The sequence below is a fragment of the Argiope bruennichi genome, chromosome 6, assembly GCF_947563725.1.
Source record: "Argiope bruennichi chromosome 6, qqArgBrue1.1, whole genome shotgun sequence".
Classification (NCBI taxonomy): Eukaryota; Metazoa; Arthropoda; class Arachnida; order Araneae; family Araneidae; genus Argiope; species Argiope bruennichi.
The window spans coordinates 48,924,566-48,939,735 of NC_079156.1; the positions used below are offsets into that span (position 1 = coordinate 48,924,566).

General features: G+C 30.2%; 3 protein-coding genes across 4 annotated transcripts in view; 1 reads left to right on the forward strand and 2 right to left on the reverse strand.

Moving 5' to 3' along the window:
- Positions 1-6,788, reverse strand: part of LOC129971384 (proton-coupled zinc antiporter SLC30A1-like) — an 81,587-nt gene extending 74,799 nt beyond the window's left edge. Inside the window, exon 1 of one of the 2 annotated variants that reach the window (XM_056085101.1) lies at positions 6,401-6,788. Coding sequence is in view for 1 of the 2 variants with exons in the window: in XM_056085100.1 (XP_055941075.1) it covers positions 1,066-1,068 (3 nt within the window). In the remaining variant the exon portion in view is untranslated. Of the gene's footprint in view, positions 1-1,065; positions 1,160-6,400 lie in introns of those variants that run through there. The other variant, XM_056085100.1, reaches the window with a different exon arrangement.
- A 6,600-nt stretch (positions 6,789-13,388) lies between these two features.
- On the reverse strand, positions 13,389-14,803 carry LOC129972105 (mitochondrial ribosome-associated GTPase 2-like). Its single transcript, XM_056086090.1, has one exon. It carries the CDS (start codon positions 14,547-14,549, stop codon positions 13,422-13,424), a length of 1,128 nt encoding a protein of 375 aa, XP_055942065.1. The 5' UTR covers positions 14,550-14,803; the 3' UTR covers positions 13,389-13,421.
- A 224-nt stretch (positions 14,804-15,027) lies between these two features.
- The window catches only part of LOC129971188 (vacuolar protein sorting-associated protein 18 homolog), a 28,996-nt gene continuing 28,853 nt past the window's right edge, over positions 15,028-15,170 (forward strand). The window contains exon 1 of the mRNA XM_056084739.1: positions 15,028-15,160. The gene's annotated coding sequence lies outside the window, so the exon portion shown is untranslated. The remainder of the gene's footprint in view (positions 15,161-15,170) is intronic.

Here is a 15,170-nt window from a genome sequence, read left to right on the forward strand (position 1 = left end):
TGCGACAGTAGAAATAAGTGATGAACAGTAAAGACATGCCAAAAAGTTGATAAAAGTAGCAATGAAGTCACCAGGAGAATAAATTTGAAAGGAATGCGAAATGAAACCCGCGGGTGTGATCTTGCAGAAACGCTCTCGCATATTCTCTAATTCTCTTTCAAAGAGGTAAATGTATATCTCAGATCAATTTTCTTTGAAATTCTTATTAAAATTTCAATTAATTAACAGTTAAGTATAATTTGGACTTCTTTGCGAATACTTTCAAAAATATTATTACACAAAAGTGAATTTTATTTTAAAATTTTAAAAAATTGTCTTTTTAATATACCAATTTAATTGTCGGCGAATTTTTCTTACATTGGGGGATTTTTTTAAAAAATATATATTTTTTTTTATTTAATCCTTAATTTCCAACAATAGTTTACATTGTTGCTCTGAAATTCAAACCGTTTTCATTGTTTCACCAAATATCTGATCGCGTGATTTTTTCTATAGTAGCTAAAGAAGAAGGATTTTGTTTAATATCTACGTAGTTAACAAAACAAATAAAAGAGTGAAGTTACAGTATAGCGAAAAGACAGAAGAACCTTGTAATTACGTTTTTTAAAATAGTGCTATGGTATTACGGGACTGTCTCCATACACCCCCAAAGTTCATGCACACAATAAACAAAATTTAAGTAAGAAAATTAAAATAACACGGCTTAAAAGTCAGATAATTTCGTGGAATTATAGAGAAGAAGTTACAGACGATATCTAAACGATTTATCTAAAAACAAATATAATCAATATTCCAGGCAAACCAACTGGTTGCCATTACTAAATTATTAAAAAAAATGACTTAAATCATTAACATATCAATTAAGTAAAAAATATGTGGAAATGTGAAAATAAATTGATCAGTTTATCAAATGATTGGCCTCACAATATGCAACGCCTAGACCACTCCTATATATTTAACATCATATTAAACTTTTAATCATTATTTTACGGAAATGCTCTTATAAGATGATCATTTTATTTCATTATGCTCTTATAGATAATGCTTGTAAATAATTTTACTTACCATTGAAGGATTATGAACTATGTTTCAAAGGATTGCTTTCGTGTTTCTCGGCTGAATGATTAAAATGTAAGACGCCCTTTAATCCATTTGCGCTTTCGTAATTGAGATCTTACCACACTAAATGTGACATGATTAAAATAGGAGCAAATTTCATCAGGATTTTCACGAATTTATCTCACTGTAAAAATTAAATTACCAAGAAAAAAATGTATTTTCTCTTTATGCCAGGCATTGCAATCATTTTTATCATTTCACTTGAATGCAGTTGTGTAATCTGGGGAAAAAAGTTTCATTTTATGAATTTCGAGTTCGCTATAGCTCGCTGTACGCACAGCAAGGGCGTCAAACACAGTTCGAACCAAATAAACAAGGTCAAAGTTTATGTGGGCTGGGAAAAAAAGTATTTCACAAAAAACTTAAGCTTATTTCGAAAGCCCAATGTAAAGAAAAGACAAGGACAACAGAAAAGTTAATGTTTTCCTCTTGACGGTATTGTGTCTCTGCTGCTATATTTCCTACAATTCGCCTTTGGCGCCAAGGATATTTGTTATATTTAATTTCAACCCTTTAGGTGTTCAGCGCCTTTAGGCACTCAGCTATAGACGCTCACTCTGAGCGAACAGCACCTATAGGCACTCAGGCAGAGTTGCTCTCTCCGAACGAACAGCGCCTTTTGGCGCTGTTCATTTGTAACAAACATACCTTACCCTGAAGTAGGTTTGTAAATTTTTTTTATAGGTTTTATTTCGTTCTAGTGCGTTGCGGTGTTGATTTACCCGTTTTGGATTTCTGTTCATGGCATAATTATCATTTGTTTTATTTATAGTTTTTTGTAAATTAAAAATTAAATAAAGAAATAAGCCAAAACAACGATAAATTACCACCATAAATTTATAGGAATACCATAATTTGTTATCATTAACTGCCCAATAATGTCCATTTAGTAATTTGTTTTCGACACCCTAGCAGCACACACTTCTTGTGCAGAGATCAAATATAATTATCTACAAATTTTGCCCCGATCATCGGCAAATAGACGATTAATAGGAACTGCGATAGTATGGAATTGTCATCGGATTCTGACCAATGAAATGTTTGGGGAAACTGGATACAAAGTAAAATTCAAAATACATACAACAAGAGACGCCTACTTCCAAGTACCTCGGAATCTGACTTTGAAAACATTCAGAAATTACCAGACATCGATCCACGGCAATTTCTTTGGAGTGCACAAAATTTGGCTCCAAAAGTTTTTGATTTTGATAAGCAGGAACCGTCACTCCGGCTGTCTAGAGCGCAATTCATTTCGAAGTGCTCCACTGCGAAAGAGTTAATTTTGCTAGATGTAGTCTATGATTAATTCTATGATTACGTTAATTGATCAGACAATGAAACCAAGTAATTTTAATTCTCATATATACTTTGTCCATTGTGCACATGAACATTTCTAATGGGCAATAATCCCATGATATCATACCGCCATTAAAAACATAAATGCGTAGTCCACCAATCTTTTAAATTTCGAGGAACTGTAAATTGACATCTTTATTTGTCTCGTAAACTACATACATATATATTAAACAGATCATTCTTTAATGGAAGAAAATCGCACGATTAAAGATTTGATGAAACAATGAAAATGATTTGAATTTCAGGATAACAATGTAATCGATTGCTAAAAATCAGGCAAAAAAAAAAAAAAATAATTTTGTGAAAATTGACACAATTTATGAAAACGTTGCACGACTATGAAATTGATATCATTAAAAAATCAATTTCCGAAATTCCGAAATTTTTTAGAATTTATGTTTGCGCAATGATATTTTTAGAAATAATCACGGTAAAACGCAAAAATTAATTGACAAATAATTAATTGCCAAATAATTCACCAAGGATCACACAACAGATTTTGCAAAAATGCTCAATTCATGCGAAAGATCAATATTTCGTAACTACTGTTCGTCAATTTCACGCAAGGCTTTCGCGGCCTTACTCTAAATCTAGAAAGGGGGAAGGGGATAAGAACTTTATTAAAAACCACTCATGCTAGCTTTTTAATAATATTCTGAGAAACTACCTGTATTCCTAAATGTTTTTTTTTCCAGATAATTCTCATCCGCATGCAAGCATTCTTTTATCACGTTCACTATATTAAAACTGATTATTTGCTAAAATGTTTATGGAAAAGCACCATCGAAAATTCAACCTGTGGACTCATGTAAGCGATAAAATAATTTATCATAAGCCAATACTCATCCTTGTTGTACCGTAGCAGTCTTGACCCAGTATTTGTTTGATGCTTTTTTAATTAATCACAAAATACTCCTTTAGTATCTTTAAAAATAAGATGATAATCCAGTTAAGCTGGGATTATTTAGAAAAGAGCAGCTAATCGGAAATATTTTTTAATTAATATTCAAAACGAAATTTTATTTTTCACAATAATACAAATAAGCCTGTAGGTAAAATAACTGTAATGAAATCTTCATAAATTCGATTCTCTACATAAAATGAATAATTCACCAAACATTTTGAGTTCGTCAAAATATTCGACTCGCACGTTTGGTATATTCTTCAAAATAAGGAGAATATAGAAGAAAAGAAGAAATATTCAAAAAAATAATGAGTCACACTATCTTGAATTTAAATATTTCCATTTATGTCAACTAATTAGTTTGTCAGATTTAACTTATTCTAAATACAGGGTATTCATTAATTATTGTCGGGGTTTCCGTACCTCATAACTTTCGAATAAAAAATATTACGCAAAAACCGATTACGTATTCGTAAATTACAACTCAAAGAATTATGAATACGTAAATTACAACTCAAAGAATTATGAATACGTCAATTACAACTCAAAGAATTATGTATTCGTAAATTACAACTCAAAGAATTATGTATTCGTAAATTACAACTTAAAGAATCGCCTTCAGTTGAATGCCTACAAAGTGCAAATTGTGCAAGCTTTACACTTTAATATCATTAATAAAATTCTTTTTGTAATTTACGAATACGCAATCGGTTTTTGCGTAATATTTTTTATTCGAAAATTATGAGGTACGGAAACCCCGACGATAATTAATGAACACCCTGTATTTGCAAGCTCTAGTATGATACCCCTTGTATATTTAAGAAAATCGAGCAAAATTTTCGGTTTTCATACAATAAAGCGATAAACGATAAACATACAATAATACGACGAAGCAGCATAACTCAACACTTCTTTTTTACTTTTATAATTGATATATTATCTATTGAGGCTCTTTTCTTTTTATTACTGTATTGTGGCCGTCTTTTGTCAAGGATTCAATTTCAGAACTGGTAGGCAATAAATTCGAAAATTGATTCCACCACCGATGAGCAAATATATGTTGGGTTAGTGCACATCTAGTCTGATGTCCAGAATTAAGTGTTCTCCAACTGGTGTGGTCAGGAATTTTGGGAAGGGGTGCTTATCGACATAAGAGTGCGTCTCAATTACATAAATTCGAAGCGTGTTCTAAAATATTCCTCGTATAATTTCAAAACGAAACCCATGCGAGTAACATGTGAACACGAATTCCCTTTAAAGAATTATTCAAGTATTCGAAGTAGTAGCACTTTAATTTTTATATTGAAATTATTAAATATTTTGGTAGTTTTCAAACATTTCTTTTGTATTCACAGAATTTCAGCAGTTCATACCAGTGGGATAGACCCCCTTAATAGATAAAGTAGGTTTGAAATCACTAATTTTCGGAATTATTTTTTCGTTTGCAAGGCAAAAGTAAAGAACAAGTAAAGAAAAATAGCCCACACTGAAGGAAAAAAAAAAAAACGATAAAATACAAAGTGCACGATAAAAGAACAAATCTGCAGTGAAATAATTATTTTGGGCGATTGTTTTCTTTTCTTTTTTTTTTTTTTTTTTGCTTACACACATCGAAAAGAGAGAAAGAGCCTTAATAGATAAATATTTTGTGAATTTATCAAAAATTATGTGTATTATAGTAAACCAATCTGTTCCATATTTGCGTAAAAAAAATCTTGCAACATCAAAGAACACAGATAAGATAAAAATTATCTAACCATGAGTAAAGAAGTAAACAACAGAAATTCGGAAGAAGATGCACAATATTTCTTTGAAAAAGTATTAACCTGAGTTTTATTTGTTGAAAATCCATTGACGTGTCATAATGAATGATATTAATTTTTTTCAAAGAATTTATTTTACAGAGGGAAAAATAAAATAGCAGTTTATAAAATACAGTATTAAGCTAAGAATTCGAGTACAGAAACAAAAAAAAAAAAAAAAAAAATCACTGTTCTCAATGAAAACCATATCAACTAGTATCTTTAGAATTGGAATAAAAAATTGCCAGAGTTTCATGCAATTTTTTTAAAAGATTTTTTTTTTTTTGAAAAATATTATCAAATTTAAATATGATAAAAAAAAATTCTTTTTCATAACATTAGTTGATCTCATTCTTCCAACTACGGGTTTAAACCCCTCTTTCCTTCCCCTCCTCTTGTAGAAAAAACTTGCAAAACGCATCTCCCCCCCTCTTTTTTTTTTATCTCATTATCAATTAGTCAAAAGCATTTAGGAAAATCAGGATTTTTTAAAATTTTCGCTGAGTAACTACTTAATGTCATATATTAATTTATAAATCATTACTTCTCATTTGTCCCATTTATAAATCTGCCCGTTCTGATTTGTTTTCTGATTTTTTTGCCATGAACATTTTTCCAGCATCAAAAGAAATATCAGAGAAAAAAGTTAAGAAAATTTTGTCATCTAAAATTAGAAAACACGATTAACTAGAATGAGTTAACGTAAGAATGTCAACAATTCTGCATAATGATTCAGATAATAAAAAAAGGTCGATCTTAACAAAATGTGATTTTATATTGGTAGAAATAATACAATTTTCTATATTTCCAACAATTTCTCTCATATTATTTCCAAGAAAAAGAAAATTTCGGTTTTGTTTGATTACAATAAGTGCACAAGAAAATATAGAAAATAAGATTTGCTTGCAAAACTTTAAGTGAATAATGCTACAAATTAATGTTATTAAGTGATTAATGCTATAAATTATCTAAAAGTACGTTACCAATTTCATAATTTAAATTCCATTGATAGATAGATGATATGAAAATCCAAAATCGGAGATTTGCTGATCAGATCAATGAAATCCTAATCTTTGATATACCATTAGTAACCAAAATTATTTCCTTTCTTCCATTTCAAGACATGAGCAATGACCTCAAGGATAATACAAATTCTATGATAAATATATATTATAAAATACAAATCATATGATAGGTAAAATAAACACTTATTACATACCTTTTATGTTTCCAAATAATTAAGTCCTCTAGTACGGTAATCCCAGTTTTGAATTCATTCGAACATTCTGCAAAAGCACGAGGCAGCTGATAGAATTATCGGCCTTTATACATACAAAGCACATTTACAGCTGCTCAGCTTGTCAGCAGCTCCGAATGATTACAATTTCCACTAAGCGTTCGGCTGGACATCCTTATCAAAGTCGAATAACATTGCTTCCCAATAGCATAGCGCTCACGCGAAACGTAAACGCAGCGCTAACTTTTATCGGCTGCTATCAACTGCTTATTGCTTTGAAAACTCAAACAAGAATAAGACAGAAAAGGTTGCTTTCTCCCTTTTTTAGAGAAGGAAATCAACAAATCTGGTCTCTTGTGTATTTCGGTAATCCGAAAGGCGTTTCTCCTCCGTATTTAGGACGGAAAGGAAGAAGCAATTTAAAATTATTCACGTATTTTCGGGAAACAAACAATGGTGACAGTTGCGTTTTGAAGCGAATCGAAAAGCAATAAAGTGGACAGATTTCTTGAACTTCAACCTGGTTATATTCTGTAATTGGTGACAATTCCAGATCATAGTGTGCAGGACCGGATTAAGCTCTGTAGGAACCTTTATGTAATTTAGTATACGGATCCCCCCTTTCCCTTCTAAATTTCACGAACCAGTTCTTTTTATTGACTTTTATTTAATCTGTATTCGAGCAGTTTCTTTAAAGGACGGTGGACTCTAATCGGCGTTTTTGTGAATTATTCACTTAGATTTATGGAATTTTATATGCATATATATTAAAATATAAATACATCAAATTTCTTTTTAAAAAACTTTTTGGAACCAAGCATTATTTTTAAAAAAATTAAAAGATATATATATATATATATAATTTTTTTTTTTACCCAATACAAATTTATTTGGAATAAAACTGTGAATTATTTTGTAATTCCAATTAAATGCTAATTTTTTAGAAATATTTTTAAGAACACTTACTAAATTTTATGTTTTTCGGAGTTAAAATTGATTTTTAACTATCTAAAAAAACTGGTAATATAAAATGCACACTCTATTTTCTTTTAGTGTTTAACAGAAATCTTTACTATCAATTCTATACAATTTCTTCAACAATTAAGACACCTGGAGCATTTCAAAGATATTTAAATCTAATTACAATATCAATTTGGGAAAAGTAATTAAAATGTGCTTTTTTTATCTTTGTCTTTTAAATTTTCATTTAATTCAACAATATATCTTATAACACTATTTTTATTACATGTTTTTGTCCATTTTTGCTTATTTCAAAGTCTACTGTCCCCTGTAACATATAATATGACAAGTTGAAATAACACAATTAATTGAGGATGCATTCCATATAATTATTTAAATAATTTGCAAATAAAAAAAATGTTTTTAAAATTTATTTTTGGAATAAAATTGTAAAAGAAAATTATACATTTTTTAATCTGTTTTGAAATTTTAAACAAAGTTTACCAGAGTTTTTAACCATTAAATCATTGAGGCAAGAGTTAAAAAGAGATAAAAGGGGGAAAAAATGATTCGCAAGCGGTATAAAGAGAAAAAAGAATCAAGAAAAATGTTACAAAATTTGATTGCAATTTTGAATATGTTTGATATTGTGAACATGATAAATCAATTAATACTCGGAAAAAACCGCCAATAAAGATCTGAATGCCTACTTTACTTATTTGTTGAGAGACCCTCGGGGGGCACCTCGAAATGAGGATGAGATGCTTCCGGCATGGTGGTTGGATCTCGCCACCCTGGAGGGTACACTAATAGGTGGGGGATCTGGCTCCCCCCATCGATGACGGGACGTACTTCCTTCGGGGAGGGTTGTACCGTGGCCGGTGACGGTCCTTAGGACTCAACCACAGTTCGTTCCCGCCAATTGCTGTTGCGGCGGTCCGGTCATTCAGTTTTATGGTTTAAATCCGTGTGCCTTAGGGCGGGTCGGAGAGTTAGAAGGTTACTTATTTGTTGAAAAGTTCCTGATAATGGGCCGCGGTGTCCTGGTGGTAAGGTCTCGGCTTCGGAACCAGAGGGTTTCAGTTTCGAGACCCGATTCCACCGAAGAACCGACGTGTAAGGGGTTCTGTTGCACGTTAAATTCGTCCTGACCAAACGTCCTCCCGCTGGTGTGGTGTGGTATGGAGAGGGCGGTGCCAGCTCAGGTGTCGTCCTCGTCATCTGACCGCGGTTCAAAATGATGAGGTCCGTCCCAAAATAGCCCTAGTGTTGCTTCAAACGGGACGTTAATGTAACTAAACCAAACCAGACCAAACCAAACCGTTCCTGATAATGCAAAGAAATAAAGCAGTGTTTTATCACACTTTATTTAAATTGATCTGAATCCAAATTTGAAAGTTATTAATTAAGGTTCGAATCTACACGCTTGGGATACTCTATCATAAATAACAATTTTATCATTTTACAAAACAGTCAAAACAAGGATACTTTATTAATCGTATTTAAATACTTCTCTTTATGCACAATATTTGTTGTCAGACTGAAATAATCAACTTAAATTTTAAGCAACTCAAATTTTACATTAAGCAATATGCTTAAGTGTATGCCGACGTAAACTGATGATCTGTCAAAAGTCTGTAAAATAAATCCTATCCAAAGATATATATTCGTCTTTTTATATCAGTTGAGAAAAAAGCATACTGATCATATAACGAATGCATAAGATTAATAAATATTCTGGGTAATAATAATTTGTGTTTTTCAAACCAAAAGTTGTTTAATTTTATGTAATCTTAAGACACATCACAATATTCATCATACTATTTATTTGTAATACAGTCTTATGTTGCGAAGAGTCACCTAGAACTGCCTTTGTTCATAGATATTAAATAAGTAAAATTTAAATATGCCAACCATCACTTTGAAGTTGCATAAGACTTATTTTGAGACAACCATTATTTTGGATAACCATGGCCATTTGACGAGAACGATGTCTGAGCTAGTACCTCTCTTCAAATCTCCGTATCGCACCAGTCTGGAGGTGTTCAACTTTTGAATGTTTTGAAATGCGCTAAGTTTGTGTACACAATGAATCTTCCATTGAATCTGACCTCGAACTTTGGATACTTCCAAGTCTTGGCAACGCATTAAAATCCGAAAAGGACGGTCACTATAATTTTTTAAAAAGATGGAATTTCATAGCTATCTAAGAGTTTTGTTTATTACCTAATCTTGCTATATTAGAAGTGAGATATTTATATATTCAAATTTCGCAATACCCTTTTTAGGGAAACAGTTGAATATTTTTTTTAAATTCAGATTCTGAAAATTAGATGCCTACTGTTTGCTTATGAAAATATTTCAAGAAGATAAAAACGTTTTCAGTAATAGAAAAATAACATTGAGAGTTAATTTTTAAAAATTCCAACTAAAAATTAAATTAAAAAAATTAAAATTGTTAAAAATAAAAAAACAAAATTAAATTATAAAAAATTTAAAATTAAATTATAAACTTGATGATTACCTTTTTTGAGCTAATAATTAAAATTTGTACTTGTAATATAAGCTGGGATTCTCTCTGCCTTTGATTAAAAACAGTTGTTTATGTTATTGAGCTGTTGTTTAAAATTTCAGCTGGACTAATTATTTATTGTTTAACAATAATAATAATAATAAAACCCCCTCATTCTTTCCCAGTAAGGTGACCATTTTTTTTTAACTTGAAACCAGGACAACATGAATTTTGACCAGCCACGCCCAAATTTTATAAATTTTTATCAAAAATTCACCCAATGGCCAACCTGTATACCTAAGTAAATAAAAAACTTATAAAAACTAAGTAAGAAAACGTACTTCTACATTTTTCACAATATACTTCACTAGGATCAATATTATTACTTTCTTTAATAAATGTATATTTTAATTTTAAATCATCATTAAATATGCACTTTCGTCGTTTTGCCGCCATGATAATAATAAGGTAGGTACATCACAGTAGTTAGTACATCAGACCACCACTGGCTTGTATGACGTCGTGGCGGTCCTGCTCATGCGACACCTGACGATATCACATGGAATTATCAGGGTTGCCAGTTCTAATTTTATTATTTTTATTTTATTACTTTTTTTGTTTTAATGTTTTCTAATCTAAAACCAGTACTTTTTGTGTACTGGTTTTGTTTAATGACTAACCAGGACTTATGCCCTGAAAACCAGTACTGTACTGGTAAAATCAGTACGAATGGTCACCTTATTTCCCAGACAAATTCAGGATCCCCCCCCCCTTCTAAAACCGGTATATAATATATATTACGATATAAATAAAGAAAATATGATTAAAAAAACGCCTGTATCAGGCTTATATTTAAAAAAAAAAGTCATGATCTTTTTCTAAAACCAAATTAGGTTTTATGTTTCAATTATTCTACATATTCCGATGGACTTTGCTATCATATCATTGCTAGTGAAATGCTATTCGTTTCATTACGTAAATATTGCAGCTTTTTTGCAAACGTTCCAAACAACAGGCGACTTAATGCAGAAATGATGAGAAACCACCCGAGATTCAAAGGTTATATTTAAAAAAGAGTATGGACAATTTGCTTACTTCCATGCTTGTGAGACTAAACATCATGGCATCATAAATGGAACTCCTTTTGACCAGGTCTACATTAAAAATTTCCCTTGCGTTTTTAAGCGAGCTGAATCACTCGTAAAGCTTAGTGGAAATTCCCCATATTGTAATTATCGTAACTCAGCGTGTCATCGATTTTAGGCCATTTCGATGCATCTATAAATTGCAGACATTACCCCCTCTTTTGTTTTTCACTGTTCCGTCAGTAAATAATAAAAATATAAACTTTATCTTATTTGACTGCTTGTTATATATATAAATTAATCCAAACATACAGTAATATCAACCAATCCTATTGCAAAAGACTATAAATGTATATTATATGGCTCATAAACATTAGTAATAAATTATATGCTAGCATTTTAAAGTCGCATTATTTCCCTTTCGAATATATTAAAAATTTCTTTTATTTATTTTTAACTGTAACAATTTATTTCTCTTCTTACAGTAAACTTGAATCAATTTGTTGAATAGTTTCAGTATCAGCTGTTCAGAAAAGATGGTAAGTCAAGAAAAATGAGTTAATGAATTTTTGTTGTTTTAAAATATGGTCTCTGTAACAAAAACAATTGTATATATTAATATATGTGCAAAATATATTGCATACTGATGATAAACTGATGTTCTTAGTTTTTACTGTTAAGAGATGACATTTTAAAACAAGAATGCATTAACTCATTTCTCATTTGATTTTATTATAAAAATACCCAGAATATTTTAAATTTTAATTTCTGTAAAAAATTTAATAGCCATTTTTTTAGTTATTAAATTAATTATTTTACTAATAAATTTTTTAATACTGAGATTCAGTAAAGAAAGAAAAAAAAAGTTTGTAGATACATAGAATAATATTCATATATTTTAGTCCATCCTGAAGTCTTAAAAGGCTATATAACATAACTTAAAGGCTACATAATATAACTAAACTATATAATATAACTTAAAGGCTTATATAACATAACTAATGCAGAGACATCCTTTATTATTCTTAAATTTGACTTAAACTAATTCAAGTAAAATAAGAACCACTGCAATTTTCAAAAAAAAAAAAAAAAAAAAAATAAAAATACTCTAATTCCAAAATTCAGTTTTAAATTTATTTTGGATATATATATATATATATTCTAGAAAAATACATATTCAAAGTTTAAATTTATTGGTTAGAATATTTTTATGTTAATTATGCAATATATTTGAGTAATAAATCAGCTTCAAGTCTTCATCCATGATTTTCTTTTTTTTTTATACCTCATATTGCAAAACTTGTATCAAATTATAAACCTGAATTTTATATTTGTGTTATTATATGGCACATTAATTCTCTCTCCCTTTTTTATTAACTAGTTGCCCTTTGTGACAAGCTTATTCAACAAGAATACTGATTGCATTTAATTTCAATTAGATCTCTTATGTACAATTTCACATAAAAGACCCAACTGACTTTCCTTTTTATCCTTATGCTACTTGATAATCTCATGTCCCGAAAAGGCAGCACTGACATAGTTAAAAATTTTTTAAGGGTAATAACAAGGCAGTTGGAATTATGAAAGACAATTTGATTTTTAAAAAAAATCTTATTTCTCTTTACAATCTAATATATAAAATTTTTGTATATAAACACAATCTAATATTTACTGCTTAAATATAAATATCTCATTAACAATACATTTCCATCATGATACATTCATATATAAGGACATGAAAGGCCCAATTTTAATATTTTGGCACTGAATAATTTTTTTTCCTTAATCAGTACTTCACCAAATGACTGAAGGCTGAAGTATTCTAATTACTCATTGAATACGAGGCATTTTTCCATTAGTAGTATGAACAGAATCTGGCAAATTTTAACGATAACTCTTTTCATTAAATCTTAATGATAAACGCTGATAGAAAACAACCTAAAAATGAGAATGGTATATAGCTATATTTTATGCATTCATATTTTGTGATATACGCACACACACACCAATAACACAAGTTTTAACCAGATAGCAAAAATTAATATTATGTGCTCAGTCAAATTATTCAAAAACATAATTTATATTATACAGTTTGCTACATAAATTTCTTTTTAAAGATCATAAAGAAGATGGATATGCTGACTTCATTCATTTATAGATTCTTGGGTCAAAAAGTACTCAACATTAAAATGAAAACAGCTTGTTAATTATTTCTAAATTAAGTTTCATTAAGAATTTAAATTTCATGTTATTTATGTATTACTAATTGCAATATTTCCAAAGAGAGAGAGAGAGAGGAAAAAGCCTCAAAGATGTACAAAAAATATTAACAGTCATATATGCACCGAGAAAATTATGTTTTTCTATTAATTATAATCAATAAAATGTAAATAATAAACAAAATTAAATGCTATTTTATTTGAATAAATATCTTTATTATTGAAATTTACCATATCATTGGCTTATCACCTTCATCATACAATTTTCGAATATATTCTAAAAGTTTTAATACATTAGTTCCAAATTTCGCAGAAATAGGAAAAACCGGCATAGAAACATTTTCCTTTAAAATTTGTATTTTTTCATCACATCCTTCCAGATCACATTTATTTGCAACCACAGCATAAGGTCTCGATGAAAGCCCTTTCTTGTATTGTTCTAATTCATATTTTAGAGCTTCCAATTGTTCTAGAGGCGAATGAATAGAGGAATCAATAACATATAAAATTCCAGAACATCTCTCAATATGTCTCAAAAATGATATTCCCAATCCTCTATTCTCATGAGCACCTGGAATTAAACCAGGAAGATCAGCAACAGCAAGCTGAACATAATCATCATAATGAACAATTCCAATATGTGGGTTTAGTGTTGTAAATGGATAAGAGGCAACTTTCGGCCTCGCCCTTGATATAGCTCTTAAAAGTGTCGATTTTCCAGCATTTGGGAAACCAACTAATCCAATATGAGCCATTATTTTTAATTCAAGGTCATATGTACGTTGTTCACCAGCTGCTCCTTTTTCAGCTATGTCTGGGTGTCTATTTTCATTAGATAAAAAGAAGTGGTTACCATGGCCGCCTGCACCACCTCTTGCAGCAATGAATTTAGCATCTTGTTCATTCAAATCACTTAGTGTAATATCATTCTCTTTAACTAATGTGCCAACAGGCACTTTTACTACAAAATGAGCTCCATTAGCACCATGCATATGATTTTTCCGGCCATTTACTCCATTACAACCCCTTGCAACAATTGGAAGTTCTTCAAGAGATTTCACAGAACTGCAGGCTTGGAATATAACATGGCCTCCATTACCACCATCTCCACCCGAAGGGCCGGCGAAAGGGTTTTTATATAATCTCAGAAATGATATAAGCCCATCTCCACCTTTACCTCCAACACACCTGACAGTTTTAAAGTCCATAAACCGCTGTGTTCTATACTCCGCTGAAAGATCCTTCATTTTTCGAAGTGGTTTTGCTGATGCTTTAGAGCAAAATCGAATAAAATTTCTATTAAATATAAACTTCGGCATCTCAACACGGAAAATACAAAATGTTATAGAAGACATGACGGTGAATTTGAAATAGCAAGGATTTTTTTAAAAGAAAGTTTGTCACATACACAAAAAATAGTGGAGTGATAGAATAAAACAATTATTGTGGATAATTATTATTTTGCGTAATATGTCTCATTTCTACCAGGAAGGAATGAAGGCGTATGCTCCAGAATCGTTGTCCTTAGCTTTTGCCGGGTTAACAATAATCAAAATTCACGAATACCACAAAAGCATTTCAACCACATTTCGTTGAAACCACAACATAAACAAACCTTAGTGGTTATAGTTATACAGCAATTTTCAAATTTTAGATTTTTTTTTTCCAACGCATTAGTTTCTTGTCCCCATGAAACATGTATATATTTTTTCACATCATATTATTAAATTATACTTTCACTATGTATACAAAAGAAAATAATTTTATTTCATTATTAAGCAGAAATAATTTTTTCTTACTACGAAGCAAGTTTTGGCAACAGTATTAAGTACTATGTTTGTTTTGGTTTTCACTGCCGAGAGGGAGTAATTTTTGTGATTTGTAAAAATATTGTAATAAAGATTATACCTTTGCAGTCATATAATTTCAAATGTCTTGATGATTTTAAAATATTTCGAATTTTAAGGCAAGTCATA

Bases quoted from the DNA above. Each gene is read 5' to 3' on its own strand.
- LOC129972105 (XM_056086090.1), bottom strand. From the start codon at position 14,549: ATGTCTTCTATAACATTTTGTATTTTCCGTGTTGAGATGCCGAAGTTT.